At 38.6% G+C, this 27,492-nt stretch overlaps 1 protein-coding gene across 4 annotated transcripts in view; it reads left to right on the forward strand.

Annotated features, from left to right (window-relative positions):
• LOC134539289 (metallophosphoesterase 1) overlaps nucleotides 1-27,492 on the forward strand; it is a 162,982-nt gene that overhangs the window by 103,174 nt on the left and 32,316 nt on the right. The window contains exons 1-2 of one of the 4 annotated variants that reach the window (XM_063381177.1): nucleotides 22,123-22,356; nucleotides 25,204-25,313. The exons of the other annotated variants lie outside the window; for them this stretch is intronic. Coding sequence (XP_063237247.1) covers nucleotides 22,345-22,356; nucleotides 25,204-25,313 — 122 coding nt within the window. The 5' untranslated portion in view covers nucleotides 22,123-22,344. Of the gene's footprint in view, nucleotides 1-22,122; nucleotides 22,357-25,203; nucleotides 25,314-27,492 lie in introns of those variants that run through there. 4 annotated transcript variants of the gene reach the window in all.

Below are 27,492 nucleotides of genomic sequence, written 5' to 3' on the forward strand. Positions count from 1 at the left end.
CAGGCCGCTGCGATTCGCTAGTCTGGCGCAACACGTCACTAACATGTCGGTGACGCGAACCCATTAGTTTTGCCCCTACCAAAAATCGCTCAACGCGGCTAAAGAAGTTTTCACTTCAAAAAGATGTTAAAGAACATTAAGGATATAAACCAACCTTACTTACTCGGAATTTTTTTTGAACTCAGATCGTCCTAAATAACAAGCATCGTCTACAGTTAATGTTAATCCAATGTCAATGTTGCAATCTCTCTTGTCGGTAAGAACTCGCTATAAATCATTATGCCGCAATGCCTTATGGCGTAATATCATTGATGAAAGGTGACGTATAACTTATTCATAAATTAACTTGAATTTTTATGACATGGGTGCATCAGAAGCCACTTAGCTGATTCGCCGGCCATTCGCATAACTTTCGAGAAAAATTGCCACCCATTTCCATTAAATATATTATGTACCATGTAGTATGCATTGTATAGTATTATATATTACTATTTTATAAACGCGTATTTATGTTAAACTTAAAAATTTAGCTTTTTGTTTGGATAAATTCTTACACATTTACTGGTCACAGCCAGAAAGTGCGCTACGAAGGAAATAAACTAATTGTAAAAAAAAATGAAAATTCTTTAAATGATTCATGCAATAGTAAATTTTGATTTTGAACTTTTTTTTTTGGGACATTCGCTAGTGCAGTTTTGCACTGCTCATATTATGCTGTCCGACATTTAAAGTTTGAATGTGTTCATCTGTGCTGTCGTCATTGTGTTGTCAGTAATACCTGTTTAGTTTCATCGTTGGGGCCATCTGTTCGACGTCAGCTCTACTAGACTTGTTCTATGTGAATTAGTGTATTTATTTATTTTTTGCTTTCTTGAATTTTTTTCATTGACAAACAGTGTAAAACTGAAATTGCGTATGTGTAAAAAATCGTATTAACTCAATATTCGATAAATGTTTTTACTGAATTACCTAAAAAAAATTGTATGCCGACCATTGTTTTGTTTTTCCTTCTAACAAAATCATCATTTGTAAGTATATTGTGTATGTTTGTTTTGAATATTTTTTTTTGTATTTCTGCTGGCCGGGTAATAGGATGAAAGGGAGGGGAGTGTTTTACTAACCAAGCTGAACTATTACTTTAAAAGACGTCACATTATCCTAGATATAGACCCCCGACTGCACCGCGGCTTGTAAGCCTGGTCCCGGAGAAATATGGCAACTTGGTTTCAAAGGAAATCTCTCTTGCCCACTTACGAAACACCCGCGGAAGAGTTTCGAGGCTTAAAACGATTCCCCCGCACCAGTGGAGCCGTGGCTTTATGCGGCGAGATTACGCAACAGGGAATTTATCTCCGGCGCGGCGCGCGAACCAGGTGAGGCACAGAGGCGGGAGATACAAGAAGATGTCTCCAGCTGCTGTTTGCAGAGGTCCTAACTGCACCTGCACGTTCTGCAGCGCGTGTAGAGGTAGCCTGCTTATCTATCGCGATATGGTACCAGCAGGCTTTCACGGCCATTGTCTGAATTAGCTTTGCTTCAGGGTTGTAGCCGTGTCCTTGGCGAAGTAGGTTAACTGCTCCCTGATGATGGCGACTGCAATGCCGACCGAAATGTCGCTGAATTATTCTCCAAGGACACGGCTACAACCCAGAAGCCAAGCTACTTCATGGTACCAGCTAACTTGACTTACAGCACATACACATTTCTTCTGTGTTTGTGATTGTTAGAAAAAAAAAGGTTATTTCTTTGATTCGTTCGCCAGCAAAGTAGACTTTAAGTACATGTACATCTGCTTCACGCTGGTAAATGGACTGCAGGGCTCTGAACACGGCCTTGAACCGGTAAAATTTCTTGGTCTTACTCATGAATTTCGCATTATTACTCGGCGACAGGCTAGCATTTATAGCAATGTGCATTTGAATGGTATTTGCATTGTGTCACGGATACTTTCAGGCTCGGTCTTCCACGCGAATTTTTTTTTTTAATTTCTTTTGTCTTTATTTTTATGAGCTGATTTTTTACTCGATACCTTTAACTACCTCGATAGTTTTGGAAAACTATTGTGTTTGTTTCGTCTTTTCGTTTTGTCGTGTTTTTGTCTCGTTTCAACTGTTGTGCTGAATTTTTTTGGGTTCAATATGTTTGTGCTGTCATCATTTGTGGTTTTTTTTTCGTTCTCTTAGTCCATTTATCTTTGTTTTTCTTTGTTTGTTAACCATATTCCTGTTATGGAATATTATGAGGTATTTATATCCTGTTGACAACAGCAATTTTTTGCTTAATTTGTGTTTTTGTCTATTGGGTATTTTTTTAGTTTTCTTCTACAGAAAAAGTGCTTAACAATGGCGTATGTCCAAAAGCTTACATCAAGTTGATACCTGCGTTGCATTTGTTGTTTGCCTCAAATATTTTCAACAGATATTCAATAAGTGTGATATAATGATAAATACGAAGACTTTACGCTCATGATATTATAATAAGTGAATATCTGTTAATAATATGTGTGGCAAACAACAAATGCAAAAGAGATATCGAGTCAAAATTTTATAAATAGCCTTTGAATAAAAGTAATGACGGGGAAAAAAAAGAAGTAGAAAAAAGAAATCAACATGGCGTGTGAGATCTAGTCTTACGGACACGAGACCAGAAATAAAATGATAAAATTTAGAAGGAACCAACCAACATGCAATCTGGTCAGATAACAATGAATACAAGTCATAGACTTGATGGTGTACAAGTGCGTTTAGTCTAGTGTTTTGGTAGTTTTATTAGATGAGTTTTATTCGTAAAGATGGAGTGTAATATGGCAGTGATGCCGAGACAAACAGACACACAACATTACACGATTTTTATTCGCAACCATCGACACTGCGGCAGCACAGTTAGAGTGCAGGGAGTCCAGTGAAGTCCCGAAACACAACCGCTAATCAGGCAGTGAAGCCTTCTTTTCACAGACGAGAGAGCCAAACGCCCGACCGTGCATCTTCGGTTTTTTTTTTTTTTGTTCATTGTAACTCATGATAACTAATGGTCAATTAGGCTAGGTTAGCTACATTACAAATACTTTAAAACATTGTGGACGGCTGATTTGGTTAGGATAGCTACATTAAAGATACTGCGAAGTCAAAAATTAAAAAAAAAAAAAAAAAAAAGCGAGCATGAACTTCGGGGAACTTCGGGTGCGGCTCTCTCGTCTGTGAAATGATGGCTTCCCAATCAGGTAGGTGTCTGGGGTGTGAAGGGGTGTTCCTGGGAGTGAGGCTCGCGCTAAGATGTCGGCAGAGTGGTTGATGAGGACTGTGTGGGGGGGGGGGGGGAGGCAGGCGCCTGTGCGGCGGGAGGCTGCGTGGACAAGCATCTCACCTCCTTGAAAAAAAGGGGGGGGGGGGAGAGGCGCCGCCTGGACTGCGCGCCTTCCCCTCCCTTACCCTCCCTCCTCCGACCTTCACTGGAAGGGGGAGGGAACACAGCCCTCGTTCAGAATCCATGCCTTTCGCTTTTATAACACTCGCTAAGCACTCGAAAATAAACAACGTATCTACGAAATTATTTAATTGCCAAACATTTTAGTTTGGCACCCTTCAAAACTGTTCGGCTGTGACTGAGAATTCCATTATTTTATTTTTGAAGTTAAACTTTCTTTGCTGAAGGGGCTACAGTTTTCGAGCGTTACGAATATTCCGATCGCATTAAGGGATTAGTTAGGTACGTGGTGGGGGAACCGGAAGAGGAGGAGACGGCAGGGGAGAGGTTTAAATGACGCAGCATACTTGTACACTTGAATACTTTCACACTTCCGTACTTGCGCGCTCGCATACAGGCGTAAATAAATATATAAATTATATTTTTTGATCTGCGACCTCAGCAAACGAGAACTATGTTTCCTACAATGTAATAGGCAAGAAGTTTCAATTTCTGTCGGGAGTGCACTCCACGGATACATTTTGTTTTTGTTAACGACATCTGCCGAGATACAGAGCAAAGTAATGCTAGCTTCCGATGGAGCCTAGGAACTACGGGAGGGTAGATTACCTGATTAAAGATTTTATCTAATGAATAATGTATTGCTAGAGACCTGAAAACTTCGCGGATTAATTTCGCGGTAGGCTAGACTCCAAACTCGTTCACCTTCATTCTGAGTCAGTGATTGGACCACCGTTTACCTGAAGGACTCTAAGCCAGTGAAAAACCTTCAACAAAAGAAGTATCAAATTACAAGCATCCCAGGTGACACGTGTCACGAGTCATTATCCAATGAGCAGGGGCAATTTGTCCTAGTACATAGAGGATCTTGGAGTCTATCCTAGAGGTCATTGAAATGGCGAATTTTTCCAGTATATATGTATTAAAAACCTCAATATTGTGCAAGCCCTGCTATTCGCTTGTTCAAACCAAATGTTCAGCGCACATCCAGAGTCAGGCTTGGTTTTAAGTAAAGGGCGGTTGTGTTATTCGCACATTCAAGAAAGATATTGTAACTTTGTACAACAGATGGCTATCGTTATTTTCGCATTTATGAAATGCATTTTTTTTTCGAGATAATGCTGAGTTTCGTTAAATCCTTTTTTTTGAACTCCGGATAAGATAATCGAATATTCAACAATTTGTCTTTATTATTTTGTTTTTGCCGTAACGTTCGGAGGTACTTGGACAAGACACAAAGCACAAATCAGGGAGAGGATCCGAACCCAGTATTACTGTGAACTCTATTTCGGAGTGATAAATGTACAAATTTTCAAAATGATATGTAATTTTACGTGAATGTTTCTTATCCATTTACAAAAAAAAATTGGTTGTCTGTAAAGTCTGTTTACGGACGACGATAGTTTAACGTGACAACGTCATAACAAAACATTGATGAAATGATTGCATACTTTTATGAATAAAATTGAATCATTTTTATTCTGATAATAAAAGAATAAATACTTGAAATTATTCTAGTAATCAGATTTTTAAAATGCAAGAATAATTAACCTTTATTGCCGAAATTGTTGTTGTAATAAGCAATGAAAACCACATTAACTTTCCACTTCACTTTATAAACAGTCGAGTGGAAGAGAGATAGATGCGGCGCAAGCGTACAATGAGCGTAACGGGACACAGTGTAACGGGACAATGTGCGTAACGGGACACTTTTTTCGTGCGTGCAGCCGGCGTTCATCGATTTATTAGACGTTGTCACGTCAAAAAAAAAAAAAAAACGTAGCCGGCTTTGAGATACCAAGAGGACACTATTTCGGAGTGATTAACGTACACAATTTACAAATCAATATGTAATTTTACGTGAATACTTCTGTTCCGTTTACAAAAAAGAAAATACGACGTAGCCGGCGTCGGGATACCGTGAGGAATGTTACAGGTGTCCGGCGACAGGGCGCAGGCCTGGCTGCGGGGAGGTGTTTGGTCAGGAGGGGAGGGGGTGAACAGCCTCCCGCGCGCCGCGTGTTGCCATGGCGACGCTCTGCAGGGGAGGGCATCGATCTGCGGAGGGCTGCCGGACCCCACCCCTGTCCCGGGACGCCTCGCCGGCGCCGGTGGCTGCGCCCCCTTACCCCTCTGCACTGCCACTCCGGCCCGGCCGCTCCTCGAGCTGTGATGCCGGACCCGTCGCGACGCGCCGGCAATCCCAGTCCAACTGCACTTGAGCTGTGGAGTTGGGCGGGTAATAGCTTACAATGTTCTCCACCAAATTATATTTGACAGATTACCTCAAATATTTTTTTTTTTAATCGTGTCTCACTATTTTTGGTCCGAGCTATTTCAAACTTTTCAATTTTAATCACATTAAAAAAAAATAATTATGCATCGCAGGTATAGTTTGAACTTTTGAAATTTATATATATATATATATATATAATTTTAAAAAACCATAAAAATATAACTCACATTAAAACTTATTTTACTAACGACATTCATATCACATCAATGTGTTATTTAATATTTATAACCTATTTAAAAGCTCGTGTGTTCTTTGTCATCTTAAAAGTTTCGTTTTTTACGTAAACGAACGCCGTTTACGTTTTCACTGGCCGTGATTCTGATTGGCCGAGTCGGTCCAACGTACAGCGGTATTTAAGAACCCTCTCTATATGCAGGATATGTTTATGGAAAATTCAGGTCATTCAAACATGGCAGCATTAGTGACGGTTTCCGGTGGCGCCATAAACCTCAAACGTTATTTCGTTTGACGGTGGGGCAGGGCCCTAACAGTTCCTCCGGGGACTAGGCTGGGGGCCGCGAGCTGAGGAGCCGGGCATGCAGGCAAATATACCGCGAGTCATATTCGCTTTCAAAGAAAAAAAAATTGGTTGTCTGTGAAGTCGGTTTACGGACGATAGTTTAACGCGACAACGTCATAACAAAACATTGATGAAATTATTGCATACTTTAATGAATAAAATTGAATCATTTTTATTGAATTATCACTATGGATACAAAGAAGGAGTGAAATGAAATATACAATTTAATTGATAAATTTACTTTTATTTGCTCTCATTAATTCAAATATGTTTATTACTTTAACGAAGAGATTATTTTAACTATAACTTTTATACATGTTTGCTATTTAACATCTTCCAATCTGTGTTATTCTGTTAAGGATAGGACGATGATAGGAAAAGTAGGAAACGAATGGGAGTGTTTCAAGTTTAATGTGCCTCGAAGAATCGATGATTGTTCCAATCGAGTGGAAGAGATAGATGTGGCGCAAGCGTACAATGATCGTAACGGGACAATTTGCGTAACGGGACACTTTTTCGTGCGTGCAGCCGGCGTTCATCGATTTATTAGACGTCACGTCAAAATGTATTGGAAGTGTATGAACAGATTGAAACAGGAATATTTACTGTATAAACAAAAATGTTTCAGGTCATAGGTGCTTTTTAAAGCTAATATGATTTGCGGTATTTTTTTTAGGCTTGTTCTACAGTGACACTAAAACGGGGACGGATCATGTAAACGGAGGCAGATATCACGGAACAGAGTTTCTGCAGTAGCACGCAGACGGAGACGGACCCGTACGTATCAGCTCGGCATTGTTGAGCTCTTGCGTTTACGTCGCTCCGTGCGACCGATGTGGCGGCCATGTTTGTTTATGTTCTAAATACGTTAAAAAAAGTTTCAAATACAATCATATCTAGTGTTCTGTTTTGACTTTGTAATTTATTATTATTATGCATGTAAATTATGTCCTTGTTAATGATCTCAAAGCATAAAATATATATTTTTTTAATTAAATAAATATTTCATAACCTTGAAATTAAATCTCATTGGTTGTCATTTGTTACGTTTCTGTGCATTGTGGAAGCAGCAAACGTGATAATGAAATGTTCCAATGGATTTGTTTCCGGTTACGTGCCGTTGTGTAACGGGCCTAACCTGGCCTGCTCCTCACGTTCAAGCACCAAGCCTCGTCCCCGCACTACTCACCTAGACCTTTAACTACAATATAATGGATTTATAATAATACAACATATAGTCAGGTATAACTTATATATAGAGACCTGAAAAACTCGCTGGTTCATTTCGTGTTATGCTAAAACCCAAATAATTATACCTTAGTGCGGCTTCTGCCATTGGTTCACTGTTAATCTGGAGGACTGAGGGCCAATTAGAGATCCTCACTCATAGAAGTGTCGAATCACAGGTTACCCAGTCGAGACGACTCACAAGTCAGCAGCCAATGTATAGTTGGCATTTGTCCGAGTGTGTAGAGGATATTGGAGTCCATCCTGAAGTTCATTGAACCCGCGAAATTTTCCAGGCTCTATTTATATACGCTGATGTAATTCAGGGCTTAGAATAAAATTAAAACTCAATTCGTCAACATTTAAGAATTTTTACATGCCTCGCCATAATTCCAGACCCCCCAGTTAACCTTCAGACACAGCCATAGAATTTTACTGCTGCCAGATGGCTTAGTTAAATTGCATTTACACATATGAAGATTTTAAAAAAATATATATATTTATATTGTTACTGAATCAATAAAACTTCGTGAAAGTTATGTTTTGGTAACTACTTCGATCCACCACGAAACTGAAGTTTTACAGCACTTATCAAGCACTGGTGGTCTCGTGGCCTTTCAGTATTTCAGCCTGAGTTGTGGCCTGAATAGCAGTGTAAACAAGTCGCACTCGGGACTAATTGCAGGGAAAGCGAGCGGAGTGATATGGCGACGTCTGGAAGCGCGGAGCAGATGACTATAGTGATAGAGCTTCAGTGGAGTCCACTCAAGGTCGTAGCCAGGAATTTTTTTTTTATGATTTTTTTCTATAACTGAATTTTAAAAGAAAAATTTACTGACACGCTTAAATAAATTTCAGGGAATAGAAAACTGTTAGAACTTCAGCCTTTACAAGTACAATTTTAAGTAATGATTTTGCTTGAAGGAACTGAACATTTAATATTTTGGTTTTTATTTATATTTTAATACTTTGTTCTTAAATCAATTATTTGATGATTTCTTTAAAACAAGTCATTAGTACACATATACTTATGTTATTAAATACACGAAACATGCATGTCAAGTTTGTGTGAAAGACATGCACGTGTGCAAACCGGAATTAAATATAGATTTCTTGCGAACACAATTCAGCCGCTTCTATGCATGAGGTATATCGGGCTGTAATGGGGACAAAATACATTACTACAGCCCACTAAGTATTTCAACAGTTCTTGTAAAAATAATCTATAAGTAGCTAATTTACTATGACTGAATTTTTCTGTCTTCGCTTGTTTATTTTTTTTTTTAATCCATGAAGAGAGAGGTCCGGAAATAACCCCCCTCCCCGGTCTTCTGCCGTTCCACTTTGTTTACATTTCTGACGCAATGCAGTTCTCTGCTTCTTTTCCGCGACTAGGGTTTGTTACTACCCTCATTTTTATAGAAGTTCCAGAAATATGTCATTACTAAACTCCGCAACGTTTGATATTAAGAAGTCCTAAAGGAAACTAATGAAGAACCTTCGTATTTTCCAAGTTTGTATTTTTACCATTCGAATGGACAGAAATTTGTAAGTTTGTCAAAACATCTAAATATAATACTTGTATATAGCTCCGAGTGGTGAAGTCGTAGACCTAAAAAACGGACAAAGTTTGTAAGGAATCACAGCATCAGTTAAAAAGTTTTTGTAAGAAGACCAAAAAAAATATTATACGCACACAGGCGCGCGCGCGCGCACACACACACACACACACACACACACACACACACGGCCAAGTTTAGATTACTTTTACCCAGGAACAACTTAGTTCTTTCGAGTTTCTTTTTAGTTCTGACCGACTTAAATAAGAAATTGTATCATGTTCCAAGTTTTTTAACTTACGTGGGAAAAAAATCTTACTCGTGTAAACCAGGCAACAACGGCTCTTTGTGATCGAGGTTTTGTAAATCACGTTTATTTTCGAGCCGGCAGGACTGGCGGTTAATAATCTGGAAATGAGGACAAACCCGAAATATAAGAACGCGCATAACGGCGCAGTTGGATTGGCTGGGTATACACAGTGGCGTATCTAGGATTTGTGTATGGAGGGTGTTAAGAAGCATGCCCCCCCCCCCCCCGTATTAAAGTGGGGGGTCCGGGGGTCCTCCCCCGGGTAAATTTGGATTTTAAGGTGTAAAATAGTGCTATTTTAGTAGTTATCGGTACTTAAATTTAAATATTGTAATGGTAAAAATTTTGTTAATTTAATATGAAATTTGTTTGAGTGATGAATAAGAAATTAATCAAAGATTTGGTGCTAGGGGGGGGGGGGGTTAACCCATAACCCCCCCTCCCCTGGCTACGCCCGTGGGTATACATTCATAACGCATCGCTAGAGAGAGGAGAAATATCGCGGATTCTTTTCGTGATACGTTAAAATTAAAATGAGCATACCTTTTGTGCTGCTTCTGCTATTGGTTCACTGTTAAGTCCGAAGGAATCTGGGCCTTTTTAGAGACCCGCAAGAAAATCCATCTAGTGCTTTCGAGAATCTGCAGCAAGTCTTTCGTGCCGAAACATAAATCTGAGACTCGCGTTATAACCTATTTCTCTCTAATAAGAATACGGTTTAAAAAAAAACTAAACACGGAGACGTAACGACTCATCCGCCCTCAGAATACTGTTAAATGCTTTTCGGAAGCAGATGCCACTCTGATGGCTCGAGCAGTTTTCCAACCTCGTGGGTTTTCCTGGAGCTCTGTGCATCGCGTGTGTCCTCGTTGGGCGAGAACCCTAACTATAACATGTTAAGCCCAAGTTTAATAAATCAATGAAAACACACAGCGAAACAATTTATGTGAACGGAGGAAAATTTTTACGTGACAACGTCTAATAAATCGATGAACGCAGGCTGCACGCACGAAAAAGTGTCCCGTTACGCACATTGTTCCGTTACGCTGTGTCCCGTTACGCTCATTGTACGCTTGCGCCGCATTTATCTCTCTTCCACTCGACTGTTTATAAAGTGAAGTGAAAAGTTAATGTGGTTTTCATTGCTTATTACAACAACAATTTCGGCAATAAAGGTTTATTATTCTTGCATTTTAAAAAATCTGATTACTAGTATAATTTCAGGTATTTATTCTTTTATTATTAAAATTAAAATGATTCAATTTTATTCATAAAGTATGCAATCATTTCATCAATGTTTTGTTATGACGTTGTCACGTTAAACTATCGTCCGTAAACTTTACAGACAACAAATATTTTTTGTTTGAAATATGAAATCGTTCTGAAAATTTACAAAAAAAAAAAAAAGTTTGTAGTATTGTTAGGCCTGCCGGCTCGTCGGGATATGGCTTATTTACTGAACCTAACCAAGGAGATCCGGGAGCAGGTCTGAGGATCGAACCCCTTTTTCCCACACGTCAGGCCGCAGACTGGTTCTGGTAGCACGTTGCCCCTGCCGCGTGGGTCGTCAGGTGGAAGTAGCGTCGCGTTCGTGTTCGTGCGTTTTCAACTGAAGTCAAGTTGTGGCCATCATTTACCAGTAGCGGATCCAGAGGGGGGGGCTAAGGGGCTCAAGCCCCCTCCAAAAGCATCTGGGTCCACTATTGTTTTAGTGTTTGCCTTGATAAAGCCTAGCCTCAGCTGGGTCAAGCCCCTCCCAAACCAAAATCCTGGATCCGCCACTTTCATTTACACTTACTCCCTCAGTTTCCTTCAATCTGGGATTGCATCAGACATATGTACATCCATAGACGAACAATACTTAGACAGAAATATAAATACATGTACCCTACTTGCACGTTCGCATCATTAGATTGAAGTATAGAAATATATATGCACATTTGCATCAACTTGGGCAAAGGTAGAATTAAAACATTCATATGCGCATAAATAAAGCGTATATACGTGTGCAATCATATATATTAAAAAACATATACATATGATTGACAAAATACAGATGCATATACATAAGCTTAGACATATACATTGGCCCGAACGTATGCTTGGACATATGCATTACCTGTACTTGAACATATGCATTATCCATACTTGAATATAATATGCTTTATCTATACTTGTATATATGAATATACATGTATTTGGCATGTACACATGCATAAAATTATGCTTGGACGTATGCAGATGCATCTACGTAAGCTTAAACACATGCATAGCATAAACATATGCTTAATATATACTCGGACATATTAATATGTATGTTCTTGGATATGTATATGTGCATATACATAAGCTTAGACAAATACATAAGCATGAACATATGCATATACATGTAGTTGGGTACGCGCACGTGCATATACATATGTACTACCTGTTCTTGAACATATTATACCTCATTTATACTTGTGTGTATGCATATACATGTAATTGGCATGTAAACATGCATATAACTATACTTGTACGTATGCAGATACATCTACATAAATTACATCATACAAATACATTAGCATAAACATATGCTTATACAAATGCATTATCTATACTCGGACATAAAATTGGATATGTATATGTGCATACCTACGTGCATATACATATTCTTGGACATATACATATGCTTATACATAAACTTAGAAATATACATATTCTTGGAAATATGCATATGCATATACACAAGCTTAGACATATACATATTCTATGACATATACATATGCATAAAATTAAGCTTAGACATATACATATTCTGGGACATATACATATGCATATACATAAGCTTCGACATATACATATTCTTAGACATATACATATGCATATACATAAGCTTAGACATATACATAAGCATGAACACATGCATGAACTCGGGCGCGCACACAAGCCGGGACACCATGCGGTACCTCCAGGTCGTGGCGCTGCAGCTCTATGTGCAGCGGCGCCCTGCGGGGGCGGTGCGGCGAGGCCGGGGGCGGGCCGTGGGGTGGTGGCGGCGGGGGCGGCAGGTGGTGCTGGTGGTGCAGATGGTGCATGTGGTGCTGGTGGTGCAGGTGCGCGCTCTCGGCCAGCGTGGGCTGGATGTGCGTCACGAACTGCGCCATCGCTACACACGCGCGCATTTCGCCATTCACATTCATGCTTGTAAATAAATTGATATTAATAAAGTGCGAAAATGCACATCAGAATACTTCTACTTGCTGTCGCAATTAAAAATCTAAAAACTAAAATAAGCAACTAAACATGCTTTAAAATACGTAGACAGTTATTTTAATCCTTCAATCAATAACTTATTATATAAAATATTTATTCGGCATACACATAAAAGAAATTATGAGCAAGAATTAAAAAAAAAAAAAGGAATTTCATTCTCATTAAAATAAGTGAACTAAAATTTAAAGTTCACTTTTCTAACCGAAATGAATCTAGAGGAATTCTTATTATGGGGGCCCACCTAGTCAGGGACGTATGTGTCAGTGAGGCGGGATGATTAGCGCGTCTCTCGCTGGTGCTTCTAGCGCGATATCGCCTCTAAGCACAAGGCTCTGGACTGGCGCGCAGTCTTCTCGTCATGCATAGGAGCGGTGACTGTGTCATTATATGGCGAAGACATGTAGATAAAGGTGTAACGCAAGTCCCTGAAGTGCTTTTAAGAATCTGTGTTTGTTCAAGCCTAAAAATTACTCTGAAAACACGCCTTTTAGCCATTTTAAGTCTTCTAATAATACAGTTTAAAAACTTAATCCGAAAACCAAACTACTCATACTCCCTGAGCGAATTCCTAAATGCTTTTCGTGAACAGACCTCTCTCGGATATATTTAGTAGCTTCCAAATCGCGTTGGTTTTCCTGGAGCTGTGCACACCGTATGTGTGCACTATAGGATTAGGTACATAGTACCAAATACTGGTTACAAGCAAATGTTTATATCTTCTTTATTTTTTTTTGAGAGATTTCATTGTTTTCAGATGCCAGAAACAAATCGTGTTTTATTGGCCATATTCTGCAGTCGCAATCTTTTTAAAGCCAAGTGCGTGCGCGAAATTGTGCGGTAAAGTCAGCCATATAGAAGCAGGTGTCGGCCATTTTGCTTTACAGCATGCAAGTGAAGCAAAAAAAAATAACAACTTCACCTCATGATCTGAATGAAGACGTAACCAATGAATTTTGAGACTATGTAACCACAAAAAAAAAATTTGTCAAAAAATAGCCTTTGAAATATTTATCAGACGTTTAAATTTAGTATCCCAGCTTGTATGATATTTACCTTTATCGTGGTCATATCTATAATAATAATAATTGCTACTGTTGTTAACGTAAACTAAAACAAGCGATTCATGGTGGACATAAAACATTCAGTAAAAATCCAAATCACCCTGGTAAAAAACCAACGGTCATGAGGGTTGTTCTTGTGACAGCATTGTTTTCTCTCAAATAAAAATTTGGCTGGGTGCGATTTTTTTATTACAAATATTTTACATATATAAAAAAATTAATTATTAATTAATTATTAATTGATCATATCCTGGACTGAAATTTGTTAGGCGGCAACCCATATGCAATATATTTATTGACATATTAAATTGAATATAAAATACGTTTCATCGAATGAACATCTCGGTGAAGGTCGTTTTGTATCGGGATCCTGTGCTAAAAGGTGTGATTGTTTCTCAACCGGCCGTAGATCGCAGTACTGGCGGGCTTGTTTACCATGGGAGTGGAGTGCAGGCCGCTAGCTGGCGGCTCGCCAGCTCCAGGCGTGGTGCCGCGCCGGGTTGTAAACAAGTCCTCTTGCGCTCCGCGGGGACCACGAGACAAACAATCCGACAATCCGACAACCCGAGCGCCGATCCCGGGAACCTCGCTACGTCGTCATCCGCCGACTTTCGCGCGCGACGACGACGAACATAACCTCGAAAGAAAAAAAACAGTAGGAAAACAAGCTGCGGCGGAGAGCGGCTGCGACTCGCGCGCGCTCTGCGCGGGACGTCTGCGAACTGCGAGGACCGGGCGGGTCGCACGCACTGAGCTCCCTCCCCCCCCCCCCCCCCCTCTCGCGGCGCCCGACCCACCCCTGACCTTTCATCCCTTCCCGGGCGAGAGCGTCCGTCATCCCTCAGGGCCGCCCGCGCCACTGCACGTTGCGAAAACATGTTGTTTCCAATATTCAGCATACTTGTTGATTTTTTCATTATAACATTAAAAATTACCTCCGTTATTTTACTAAATTAAATAATTGATTTTTGTACTCATGTTTATATTATATTGAGTACTGAGTATTTACGTTATTAGTTTTTGTTACAATATATTTCAAAACAGTTCAAAAAGAGGTATAACTTCTAACGCGCGTACGTAAGTACACCTACCTTTTTTTTAATATGCGATGATAATATACACGTTTTAGTAGGATATAATGATTCTTATGCTTTTGAATATTTCAGGTTGCTCAAGATTTTCAAATTGCGAGAACACAAAAAAAAAATTAAAATTAATGTATACACGATATGTATATATGACGTCACTATTATTTTTGTAACATACAACCATAATTTTGTTTATTTTAAACTCACTTATGAAATTTCTCTTTTTACAAATCTCTAACCTCTAAATAGTATCCAATTTATTTTGTTGAATTGCAATTTGAAATATATATATTCTACAGATTCTAAAATTTACAATGTTTAACTGGTATTACAAACATAATGTTAGAAACTAGATTCTTAACATGTTTTTGTAAAAGCACACAATTATTTTTTACTGTATTTGGAATTATTCAGTAATCGACGTAACTGCTCAGGCAGCGAGTTCTAGCGGCGGGTGCGGAAATCACATGAGATGCGCATTCATAAGTTTATCATGCTCGGCGTTATTTTAAAGAATTTGATGTTAATTTTCGTGTATTTACCGAGGTTCCATGTAACACATCACGTGCGAGTACTAAAACACTCGCTCACGTGTTTTTTTTATATACCCTACATATGTACATGATTCAGAAATCAACTGCCAGAGTAAGTACAGTAAATTCGTGGAATAACGTCTTAACAGTGTTAAGAAGACTGCAAGTCGCCGCTCTACCACTCTGGTTCTGGGGTAGAGCGCCTGCCTTGTGACTTGTAGGACCCGGGTTCGCGCCCCGGCTCCTTCAAGGCGGATTGCCCAGACGAAATGGTGGCATTTTCTCTGGTAGGAACACAATACCTTGTAACAAGTCAGGCTACCAAAGAAACGGTGGGTGGAACAGAAAAAAACCTTCCAGGTGGCTTCCAAATGGGGAGCCCGTTTCTTTTCTTGGGCTCCCCATGCGGTGGCCATTCAGGGGGTTTATCCGGGGGAACGGAGTTTTGCTAAAATATTTTGTAGTTCTGTATAATATACTTGTAGCATTATCATTCTCTTATGTAATAAATAAAGCTTAATCAAACGAGAGAAAAAAATAGGTAAATTGTTTAAAAACACACTTTTGAATTTGTGTGTATCAGTTTGTTGGTGGGTTGAAATTAAACATTATACTTCGTTAGGAAGTGTTACAGGTTGAAATCTAATACTGTAATTTTGTGAACCTCGGGGGACGTTCCAAGCGTATTGGTGAGTCAAATAAATCTTTGTCATAGCCACATAAGAAATATCTGCTGCTTTAAAATTGTGTTGTAATCATGGGATTACATAATAATTATGTATTTTTCTATTTCTATAAGAGAGAAAAAGACATATATAAATCTACCTTAATCTTTTTTTTTCTTCGCTTATCTGTTATCTTTATCAGACAAGTCAGATAGCATTTATATCTGTCGCTGCGTTGTCAAAAATTTTAAGAACGCGATAATGCAAGAAAAAAATTGTTAGTCTATAAAGTCGGTTTACGGACGATAGTTTAACGTGACAACGTCATAACAAAACATTGATGAAATGATTGCATACTTTTATGAATAAAATTGAATCATTTTTATTGATTTATCACTATTTTGTATGGATACAAAGAAGGAGTGAAATGAAATCTACAATTTAATTGATAAATTCACTTTTATTTGCACTCGTTAATTCAAATATGTTTATTACTTTAACGAAGAGATTATTTTAACTATAACTTTTATACATGTTTGCTATTTAACTTCTTCCAATCTGTGTTATTCTGTTAAGGATACGACGATGATAGGAAAAGTAGGAAACGAATGGAAGTGTTTCAAGTTTAATGTGTCTCGAAAAAGTCAAATCGATGGTTGTTCCAATCGAGTGGAAGAGAGATAGATGCGGCGCAAGCGTACAATGAGCGTAACGGGACACAGCGTAACGGGTCAAGGTGCGTAACGGGACACTTTTTCGTGCGTGCAGCCGGCGTTCATCTATTTATTAGACGTTGTCACGTCAAAAAATCTCGTGATTAATGACGAAAAGTAAACTATGTATGCCAGAAAATGCTTTGTGAAAGCCAAATTGACTTGTTTGTTGTTTTATTAAGCAACAAAAAAAGTATGTGTTCTTATGTGTGCACGTTATAAGTTGTACTTCTTTTTGTTTTAAGTTTTAAAACACTATTTTTTATATATTTACCATAACAACAATTAACTCAATCATTACTCTGTATTCCTAATATAATCATGTCTATAAAACAAATTATTAAATTTAGTATTACATTCGAGATAAATTTTGATTACTTTTGAATATCAGTAAATGTGGGCGACGGAAGACTACCATACATGAAAACTACCATAATGAATGTATTCCGCCTGGCCTCTTTGAAAAAGGCGGAAAAGTACCATAACTGAATACTGCCATAATTTTAAAGGACTAGGCGGAATTCTGCCTTATTTTCTTATACACTCCATGGAAGGAGTACAGCTGCTTTTCTCTAGAAGTAGTGTGAAGAATACATAGCTAGGTAGCGCTGTTAACCCCCTAGTTGTTTCTTAGGTTAACTTAAAAAGTTACAGATTGCGCTTCTGACGGTGAATTTCTGTAGTTCCATTCATAAATTAACTCAACAGATCGCGGACTAATAGAAACAAATGTTTCCAAAAATGGGCTATAGGAAGCAGCACTGTATACTTATAACCACGATCTGTAAAAATAAAAATATGGTAGTTTTCAATTATGGCTCATTTCCTCCTGTTTTGGCGAGAGAAAACGGAACACTGCCATACTGGAAGACTGCCATAGTGGAAGACTGCCATACTGGATGACTACCATACTGGAAGACTACCATAATCGAAGAATTCCGCCGGGGGCGACGGAAAAATGCCATAATGTAAAACTATCATAAGTTAAAACGCGACCATATAGTCCTAATACTCGAACGACATGAGTAAATTATATATATTATCTTAGAAATAATTTCTATAAATAAGTAGCATACAAAGTCTTGTGATTCTAATTGATGTTTTAAATCCAGGTCACTAGTTGAAATTAAATACAATCTAGTGACCGAAAATCACAATTACCTGACAACCGACGGCTAAGTAATTAAAATATTGCATGATTTATATTATATGTTAGAAATTCCACGACAAATTATCACCATAAGGTGTATAGTCATCTAGAGTACTGAGGTGGCAATTCAATTGAGTTTATTTTAACGTCATGTCTATCAAAAGAACGATAAATTAAACTAAGCGTGAATTATTTCACAAAAAAAAAATTGTTACGTTACTACATCTTTAATAATACCCACATTATGTTTCTGATGGGCAGTTGGGGTTCACTTTTCGTGGGCTGACTTCACTACGACCTTACTTCTTAATGACTGTGGTGTTTTTTTTTTTTTTTTCATCTCGGAGCTATTATCTTTGAAAGATTTGTGCAATGGGAGTGAATGACTTGATGTAAGCTTTTGGACATACGCCATTGCTAAGCACATGTATGTCTGTAGAAGAAAACGTGTGTTTTCAGAATAGTTTTTAGACATGAAGCAACTGGTCCAGATTCTAGAAAGCACTCAAGGGACGCGCGTTACACCTTTATCTTCATTTCACCGCCATATAATGTTACGGTCACCGCTCAAATCTTTTACTTGTACTGCGCACGACGAGAGAGAGAGCGCGTCGCACTTATCACCTCGCCTCACCTTTGACTAGAATGTTCCACAGGGTCCGAGGCCAAGGTTATCAAGCGCCGAACGCACGAGATAAATCCTCGACTGGACAGGATGTCTCGTGGAACGTGGCGGTAATTTTCTGTCAATTGAACAAATGTCCAGGATCTGACCACACCCGTCCTTGTCCTAACATTTTATCATTTTATTTGAAAAAAACATTTTTTTTTCTCAGTTAACTGAAAATCATGCCCAAATTCGGGCATTTCCATAATTAAATAAAACTTTTACACAACTGTGATAACAAATTTAAATGGTTTAAATAATAGAAGTTTTTACTCGAACAAAAGATTTTTCGTAGCCGTATCGACAGTAGTATTAAATGATTGTATGAAATAACAGACATTATAATTTTTTTTTTTACTATTCCCAGTTTTCCCAAAAAAAATTTTTTGTCCCTCTTGAATTCTACCAGTTTACACAGGTATAATATTGATTCCTAAATTTTCAGTGCGTGTTGTTTTCAATATATTATCATCCCACATGATAATGGCAGTCTCGTTGTATAAAATTAATTACTCTAGTGTTTTTTAAATTTAATTCTTTGTTATTATTTTATTAGAACTGCAATTCGTATCGAACCACCTCCAGTAACAATGCTTTACTAACCGTTTTTATGATATCACTCCAGTCATTTTATTCCTATTAATTATTTGCTTTCAAAAATAAGGTCATTTTTTTATTGCGCCAAGTAAGTGTAACGTCTAATGCGCGTTTTTTTTTTTTTTTTTTTTGCACCTCCACTTCAGGAAGTCTTCTTTTCACAGACGAGAGAACCAAACGCAAGATCGTGCAACTTCGGTTTTTTTTTGTTCATTGTAAATAAATATGCCGGTGTTGATAAAAGGATACTAATGGTCAATTAGGTTAGGTTAGCTACATTATAAATACTTTAAAACATTGTGGACGATTGATTTAGTTAGGATAGCTACATTAAAGATACGGAAAAAAGCATGAACTTCGGGTTTTAGCTCTCTCGTCTGTGAAATGAAGGCTTCCTCAGTCTTCCCCCACCCCGCTCGGTTGGCCTGGCAAGTGCGCGTGCGGCCAGGACAGTTCGCTGGCCCGAGTTCTCGCGCGAGGTCGCGCTTCTGTGCGCAGACATGCTCTATGGCGGCCAGCGCCGCGCATGCGCAGTCCCGCCTGCCGACGACACCTGTTCCCTTATCTGAGGCCGCGAGGCCCGCGATAAGCGTGTTTGTGTTTGCGCACGCAGCGATAACTTTGCCATCGATTATTTTAGCAAAACGTTTTAGCTACGGGAAGAACAAAAAAAAAAAATCTACAGCTTCTCTGTTTACATGTGAAGGATGCCACACTATAACACTGACGATTGATTCTTAAAATGAAAGTTTATTTCACCGAATAATTGTAAAGATCCCTTTATGTAATGCTCTCCTGTAAAAGTTCTAAAACGGAACTCAAAACCTTTTAATTTTTTTTTTACAGGAGATCATACATAAAGGCGAAATCTAACGTTTTGTTAGGCACTATAAATTTTCATTTCAAGAAAAATCACTGTCAACGTTTCGATGTAGCAACCTTCATTTGTCTTTCTAGGCTCTCAAAAAAATACCCTTTCGCCAAAATGCAAAATGGGTGGAAATAATTAACTCTTCAAATCGTAATGTATATTTATAATACAAATAAGATACATTTCCTAAACATTTTTTCAACATTTCTATGGTGAATTTCTCGTACAACTATAGATGTTAGTACATTTCCATACATGTTTAGCAACGCTACCAATATTTTTTGTGCACATATTGGGCACCCAATTTAGAGTCTTTCCGTGTTAGCATAATAAGCTTGCAGCAATTCTGCAAGCTTGGATTTAGCTTGACTGAAGCTTACTAGTCCCCACGCATCAAGCTGGCTACAAGTTGGAACAGTGTTCTCAGGCTCGACCTAAGCTCCATGACAAGTTAGCTGGACTGTACGCTGTTAAAAATGTTCACCTTAAATCTACGAAGAACGCTGGTTACTAATTATACAGGTATCTTCTTATAGTTATCGTTATCTTCATTAATCTTTGGATACTAAGTTCAATTAGAGCTTGGATCCACAAGAATAATATTGGTGTATCAGCGAAACAACAAAACTTGTTGAGACTACTGCAAGAACACACTTCTTTCACGCGTGTGTTAACCCTGTTTATAATTATATATATAATTAAAACGTAAATGTTCGTTCGTTGAAAATCCTGAATCTCCGATAGTTCTTCACCGATTGCTTTGAAGTTTTAACACATCGTTGTATTCGAATACGCGCAGTTTTTATATAATAATGTTACACCTGTGACAGGTAAAACAAGTGATACAGATGTAGTAGATAGGAATATATATACATAGTGAGATACAAATATAAAGAGAGAGATCTAGAGAGGTATAGATATAAGGGGCTATACGGATATATAGAGAGATAGAGCTAGAGACGCATATATAGATATATTTAGATATATATATATAATACGGCGTAATTTACACAAAGATCCAGTTACTTGAAGTTACGAAAGAGCTCTTCGTTTGTTGAACTTCTAACAGAGGTACAAATGCTAAAAATTATTAGTATCTGATGACAGGAGACTATTGGTTTTGGATTTGAACTTTGTACCAACTGCCGTGTGACCGCACACTTTCGCGTTTGCAAAGACGCGTACTGTTCACCTGAAGCAGTTCGGCGTAGGGTTGGCAAATTTTTCAACACATCGATATATCGTTCTTTCAATATATATTATTTTAATTATATCGATATATAATTCGATATGTCGATATATCAGACTATTACTATTATAATATAGAAACTTTACTTTTTATATAATTATTATATAAGTACATGCGATAGTGAGTTCTGTACACATCCAAGCCAATACAAATGAATTACTTAATAGTTAATACCTAGTTTAGCTCTTTCTAGCAAAAGTACAGTTTTTTCCCCCTAATTTTACGTATTTTTATGGATTGTGTTTGTTATAGAATTCTGAAGATGTTAAGCGAAAAAAAGAGCCAACAAACATGTAGCTACAAAATATAATAATAAATAAGAATTAAAATAATTTTAAATAATAATTGCAATTAATAATTGTTTTTTTAAGCCTTTGGTCCACCATGATTTTAATTTTTTTCTACAAAATATATTTACATATACATTTTTTTTTACTTGAAAAATATTATTTCATTCAAAATCGATATCATCAGACCAAATATCGATATCAAAAAATATCGGCACTAAAATATCGATACCAAACTATCGATATTTTGAACCTGAAATATTGATATTTTTTCGATTTATCGATACATATATGTTGCCATCCCTAGTTGGGCGTCCCTATAACTGCCCGGTGCGATGCACCATGCACACCGCGCACTCAGGATGAGGTGCGCTAAGCCAGCTGTGGAGACTCCTTCAGTTCATCTCTCACCAGACATCCTGCACGGGATGACGAACCTATTCACTTCGATCCTAGGTACATTAAAGTATGTTAGTAAGTTAAGAGGAATTGGAACTACTGCCTTTCGCAAATTATAAGTTAAGGCAAAGCGAGTATGTTAAGAGTTACGACGATTACCCCCCCCCCCCCCCCCCCCCACAACCCAACAGGAAGTTAAAGAAACCTCGATATAGTTTTCGATGGATTTAAGTTGACATTTGATTTGATTTGATTGATTTTAAAACGGATGGAATATTTATTTAACTATTTTATTTATTTTATTGTTTAAGTTTTGTAAACGCGCGTGAGGTTCGCACCGGGGCGAGCGAGTGTAGGTCAGGCGGGGAGGGTTGCTCGCGCCCAGCTGTCGATGAGGCCACGTGAAACATTGATAGATAAGAGGCCCGGCGGCTCGATAGCGCCAGTCCGAGACAGTCGTCGCCGCCGGCCGCGATGACGTCCCAGGTGAGTGCGCCGCGCTGTGGTCCGGCACGGTCTGTGGTCCGGCACCGATGCCTCCAGGTCGCAGTACTCATCAGTGGGGGAAAAAAAAGACATGTCTGTGCTTTTACAAAAGATTTCTTTGGAAACCAGTTGCTAAGAAATGGTTCGTAATGCTGCAGGAAAGATATTTTTTTAACTTTTTACAACACATAACAGACTTTCTTTTTTTTTTTTTTTTTTTTTTTTGGTTGAGACTATCCTGAGTATTTCTCACGAAAACTTTTCAAACCACGAAAAAGATAAATGTGAATTCAATCATTTAAATATTTTTATTATTATTGCTTATTAATGTGCGCAGTTAATACTTGGAAGCTGTTCAGGGAACGGTTTGCGAATAACTTCAACTATTCGAGGTACTGGTGACGACACAAAGCATAAATGCCCGGGCAAGAAGAACCTGACAGTTCTTAACGCCATGCTTACACCCGACAGCCGCTATATTTCCGTGCGAGAACCTGGAGTTGTTGTCACGCAGTCCGACAGATGGCAAGACGGTATGCCCGGTATGTAAAATTTATCTGTTCCTGTTACAGCTGTATCGTCGTTGTCAGGTATCTGTAATTTGACGTGATTATTTCTGTTCTATTTACAAACAAAAATAAATTACAGTGAACAGCGCTGCCAGAGTTTATCGTTACTGTCGGTTTTTTTCATTTCAGTGCAATTTGCAATTTTTTTTTTATGTTTTCTTAGCGGATTACATTTCACGTATACATTTCCGTAATTACCGTTTGAAAACAATGCTCACATGTATGTGTTCTTTATATAGAGCAGTTTATGAAAACCTGTAACGGTTCACACTGTGCGTCATAGAGAAACATCTAGAACGTGCAAACACACAAAAAAGAATGGGTTGTCTGTAAAGTCGGTTTACTGGTGACAACGTCATAACAAAACTTTGATAAAATGATTGCATACTTTTATGAATAAAATTGAATCATTTTTATTGAAGTATCACTATTTTGTATGGATACAAAGAAGGAGTGAAATGAAATCTACAATTTAATTGATAAATTTACTTTTATTTGCACTCATTAATTCAAATATGTTTATTACTTTAACGAAGAGATTTTTTTTAAACTATAACTTTTATACATGTTTGCTATTAAACTTCTTCCAATCTGTGTTATTCTGTTAAGGATAGGACGATGATAGGAAAAGTAGGAAACGAATGGGAGTGTTTCAAGTTTAATGTGCCTGGAAAAAGTTAAATCGATGGCTGTTCCAATCGAGTGGAAGAGAGACAGATGCGGCGCAAGCGTACAATGAGCGTAAAGGGACACAGCGTAACGGGACAATGTGCGCAACGGAACACTTTTTCGTGCGTGCAGCCGGCGTTCATCGATTTATTAGACGTTGTCACGTCAAAAGCCCAAATCAGCCTATGTCAAAAGTTGAACGCATAGAAAGCACAGAGAATTCCGTGGAATGAATCAGCCAAAACACATCGCAGCATTAAAAAAAAATTGGGCTTACAAGGACGAGACAGTCGCAACAAGAACAGTTAACACCGAGGACAACACAGCGACTAACAGGACGCACAGATGTGCCCATTATGTCGGTATTGTTGCCTGTGTGCTTTTGTATTCGTCTCTCTGTCCGTCACTGAGGTTTCTCTTGTGCCGTACAGTGTGAAACAGCTTGTTGCAGACAAAATCAAGGGCGTCGCCAGCCGATGGCCTGGGGGGGGGGGGGGGGGGAGCAAGTTGTGGTAAAAGTATGTATTTTTTTTTGCGTTTGGCTACATTTTTTTGAATCTCTAGGGCTCTAGGAGGGGGGGGCAACTGCCCCCACTACCCCCCCTGGCGACGCGCTTGGACTAAATTATATTTTATATTAATGTTGTTTTGGTGTTCTATTTTAAAATGTATGTACTTCCGACAGTCCGGCAGAAGCGCTGGTGGTGGTCCAGGCAACTCCAGGCAACTCCAGGCCGCGCCTTTCGGGATTATGCCCCGTCAACTTGCAGTTTTACATCTTTATGCTATAGTTCTAATTTCGAAATATTCATCTCAATTTTTTTTTGGCATGCCAAGGCGTAGATAATATCTCCCAGACCACATGTTTACTAACAGGCTCCAAGTTTATAAGCTCCGCGAGTATATAAATTATTATTTCCAATTGATGATAATCCCACCAGTTCACACGTGTTGACTTCAACATGTAGCCAAAGCTAAGTCCTGTGCCATGTCACACAAAATAATAAAAAGCACGGAAACCTTATTGCATATGGTATCAAAGTATTGCAAATTTCAAGATGGCAAGGCCTAATCTCCCTTAATGGAATTTTTTTTTTTTTAAGTGAAAACATCTTTAGCCGCGTTGACCGATTTTTGGTAGGGGCAAAAAACTTACGGGTCACCGCGTCACCTACATGCTAGTGACATAATACCAAAATCATTTTCTTACGTGCATTTGACGTAGAAATGTTGTCAAATTACACAATATAAAAACAAAGTTTTTTAAGTTTTTCACTTCCGTCGACAGTTACCCATGACTGCATTTTCGGTCGTTTTTTTTTTTTTTTTAACTTTAATTTCAGTTCATTATTTCGTATTAGAAAAACTTTCAAAGATTTTATTACTGACCCGAGGATTATTTAATCCTAAGACAAATTAGCAAAACCATCGTCGATATTGAAGTTCCAGGTGATATCAAAAAGGTATGAAAGAGTAAGAATGTTTGAAAATGTCCGGGGGAGGGCGTCCAATAGAAAAGAAGACAGCCGCGAGCAGGGTCCCGCAAGGGTGTAGAGCCGTAGGGCCGCTGCTCTGCGCCAGCCGAGCTCGACGCGGGGTCGTGTTGCAGAAGGACTACGTGGGCAGCACGCAGCCTCCTCCCGGCGTGAAGGTGGCCACCATACAGCTGGACGCAGCATTCGGCCAGCCAGTCAGCAGCGCCAGCCTCGCCCCCAGCACGTGAGTCGGCCCGCCTCCCATTGGCTATCAGTCTCGGTCTCCCCGTCCACGCCGCAGCTGTGACCGTGACGTTATACGGCGGGGAAATGTAGATGCAAGTCCCCAAGTGCTTTCAAAAGGTATCACTTGATGTGAGCTTTTGGACATACGCCATTGCTAAGCACATGTATCTCTGTAGAAGAAAACGGGTACACATCGTTTGCCCTACAGGCGTTTGCCCTAAACGTAGGGCAAATGCCTGTAGGGCAAACGACTCTAGGGCAAATGCCGTTTAGTGCAAACGACTGTAGGGCAAACGCCGGCAAGCACTTATAGTTTGGATTAACGAAACCACACCAACTTTTAGGGCAGACGCCTGTAGGGCAAATGCCTGTAGGGCAAACGACTGTCGAAAAACTTATTTTAGGACAAACGCCTTTAGGGTAAATGCCGGAACTTGGTCCGAATGGGATTATCAAACATTTTGTGCAAACGCCTTTAGGGCAAATGCCTGTAGGGCAAACGCCTGTAGGGCAAATGCCTTTAGGGCAAACGCCTGTAGGGCAAATGACTTTAGGGTAAACGAAGTTTAGGTTATTTTGGGTAATGTAGGTTTTTTCAATTATGTATCGATTCAAACGGTGTTCTTGTAGTTTATATTTTCTCCGTAGGTAGCAATACCTCAATAAATGTTTTCCCTCTAAATGCAAAGTTTACAAAACCGTCGCTAGATGGCACTTATGTAAGCCTATATCGAGGTTTGGTGGGAATATATGTGGTATGAACTTCCTAAATTCACCAGCAGATGGTTCCCTGCCCTAAGTTCAATGTTATCGAATATTTTTTCTGTAAAATATTTCGGAACATTAGGTGATGTAAGGTATTCGACCAAAAAAAAATAGTATAATAAAAAACAGTATTGGCGATTCAACAAAAATATTGCTGGAAAAAGGTTAAACTTTTTTTCCGGAGCTTTGCTTATTTCAATTTCAACTGTCAGACGCGCATTACACTATGATTACTTAAAATATTACGAGCATATAGGTAAATAATGCGAATACTAGCTGTTAAACATTTACTTTATTAGCATAATAGTACTAATGCGGTTTAACTCCTACATATTGTTCATACTATTTTATTTTGGAATGTATACACAACATACAGCTGAATAACACAATGAAGAAGTATTCCAGTTCGTTTTGTTCTGGGTTTTCCATAATTTGCATTTAGTTTGTAATATTTGTGTTGGATCACTTTGACGTTCAGTTATAAGAGTTGGCCGATAATAGTCATTGGTTGGCATGATTCTTAAAATAGGCTATATCCGTAATATAGTATATATAAAAATATATCCATAATGTTTCCCATATTTCCATAGTGGATTCCACTTGTATTCCCTAAATAAAATAATGAAAATACGTAATGGTATTTCTCAATAATAATAATGTGACTAGCCCACCGCACACAGAACGACTTTCCTTGCGGAATTGTATGCATATTTGTTTGTTCCACAATATTCCTTCCTTCTTCCAAAGTGACTTGTAGTGACGCGATGTAATGTTCACACTTACTTAATAGTTAATTTTCAGGAAGATCACACCCTTGTACATCAGTAACTTGCCCTGATGAGGATCCATAGTCAACATTTGGTTTAGTCGATTGGAGTTCACGCCGTTTTAGTATCAACCGACTGTCTTCTTGGTAAGCCAGTTTACGCCGAGTTGTGCCATGTCGAATCTTTTTACGAATGACTTTCTTGTGTATTGAACCAGGGCTCCTGAAAGGACTCTTCTCCCAAGCTAAACCTTTCTTGAATCTTGTCCTGCCATGTAACATTTACGCTGAAAAGAGCCTCGCTGTGTCTGTGTGTAGGTAATTTATTATACTTCACTTGTTCCCATAAAACTTATTAGGGGTTAAGCTTTAGATGGTCTGGGCGAATTAGCAAAATATGCACACTCTCGATGGAAGTATTTTCACCGCATTCTAGAAACATATTAATAAAACGACAGATTCAGTTGGGCACATGTTATATAAAAATTGAAAATAGGCATGAAGTTCACGGAGGCTATTTTAACAGTAACTTTTAAACACTGAAAATGTTTTTTTTTTATAAATGCATATGTATAATCCTCTGCCTTAAATTATTTTAGGGTCATCGTTTTAAGGACGACTTTAAGTGAAAATTCCAGCAGGTAAG

This window comes from Bacillus rossius, chromosome 15 (assembly GCF_032445375.1).
Source record: "Bacillus rossius redtenbacheri isolate Brsri chromosome 15, Brsri_v3, whole genome shotgun sequence".
Classification (NCBI taxonomy): Eukaryota; Metazoa; Arthropoda; class Insecta; order Phasmatodea; family Bacillidae; genus Bacillus; species Bacillus rossius.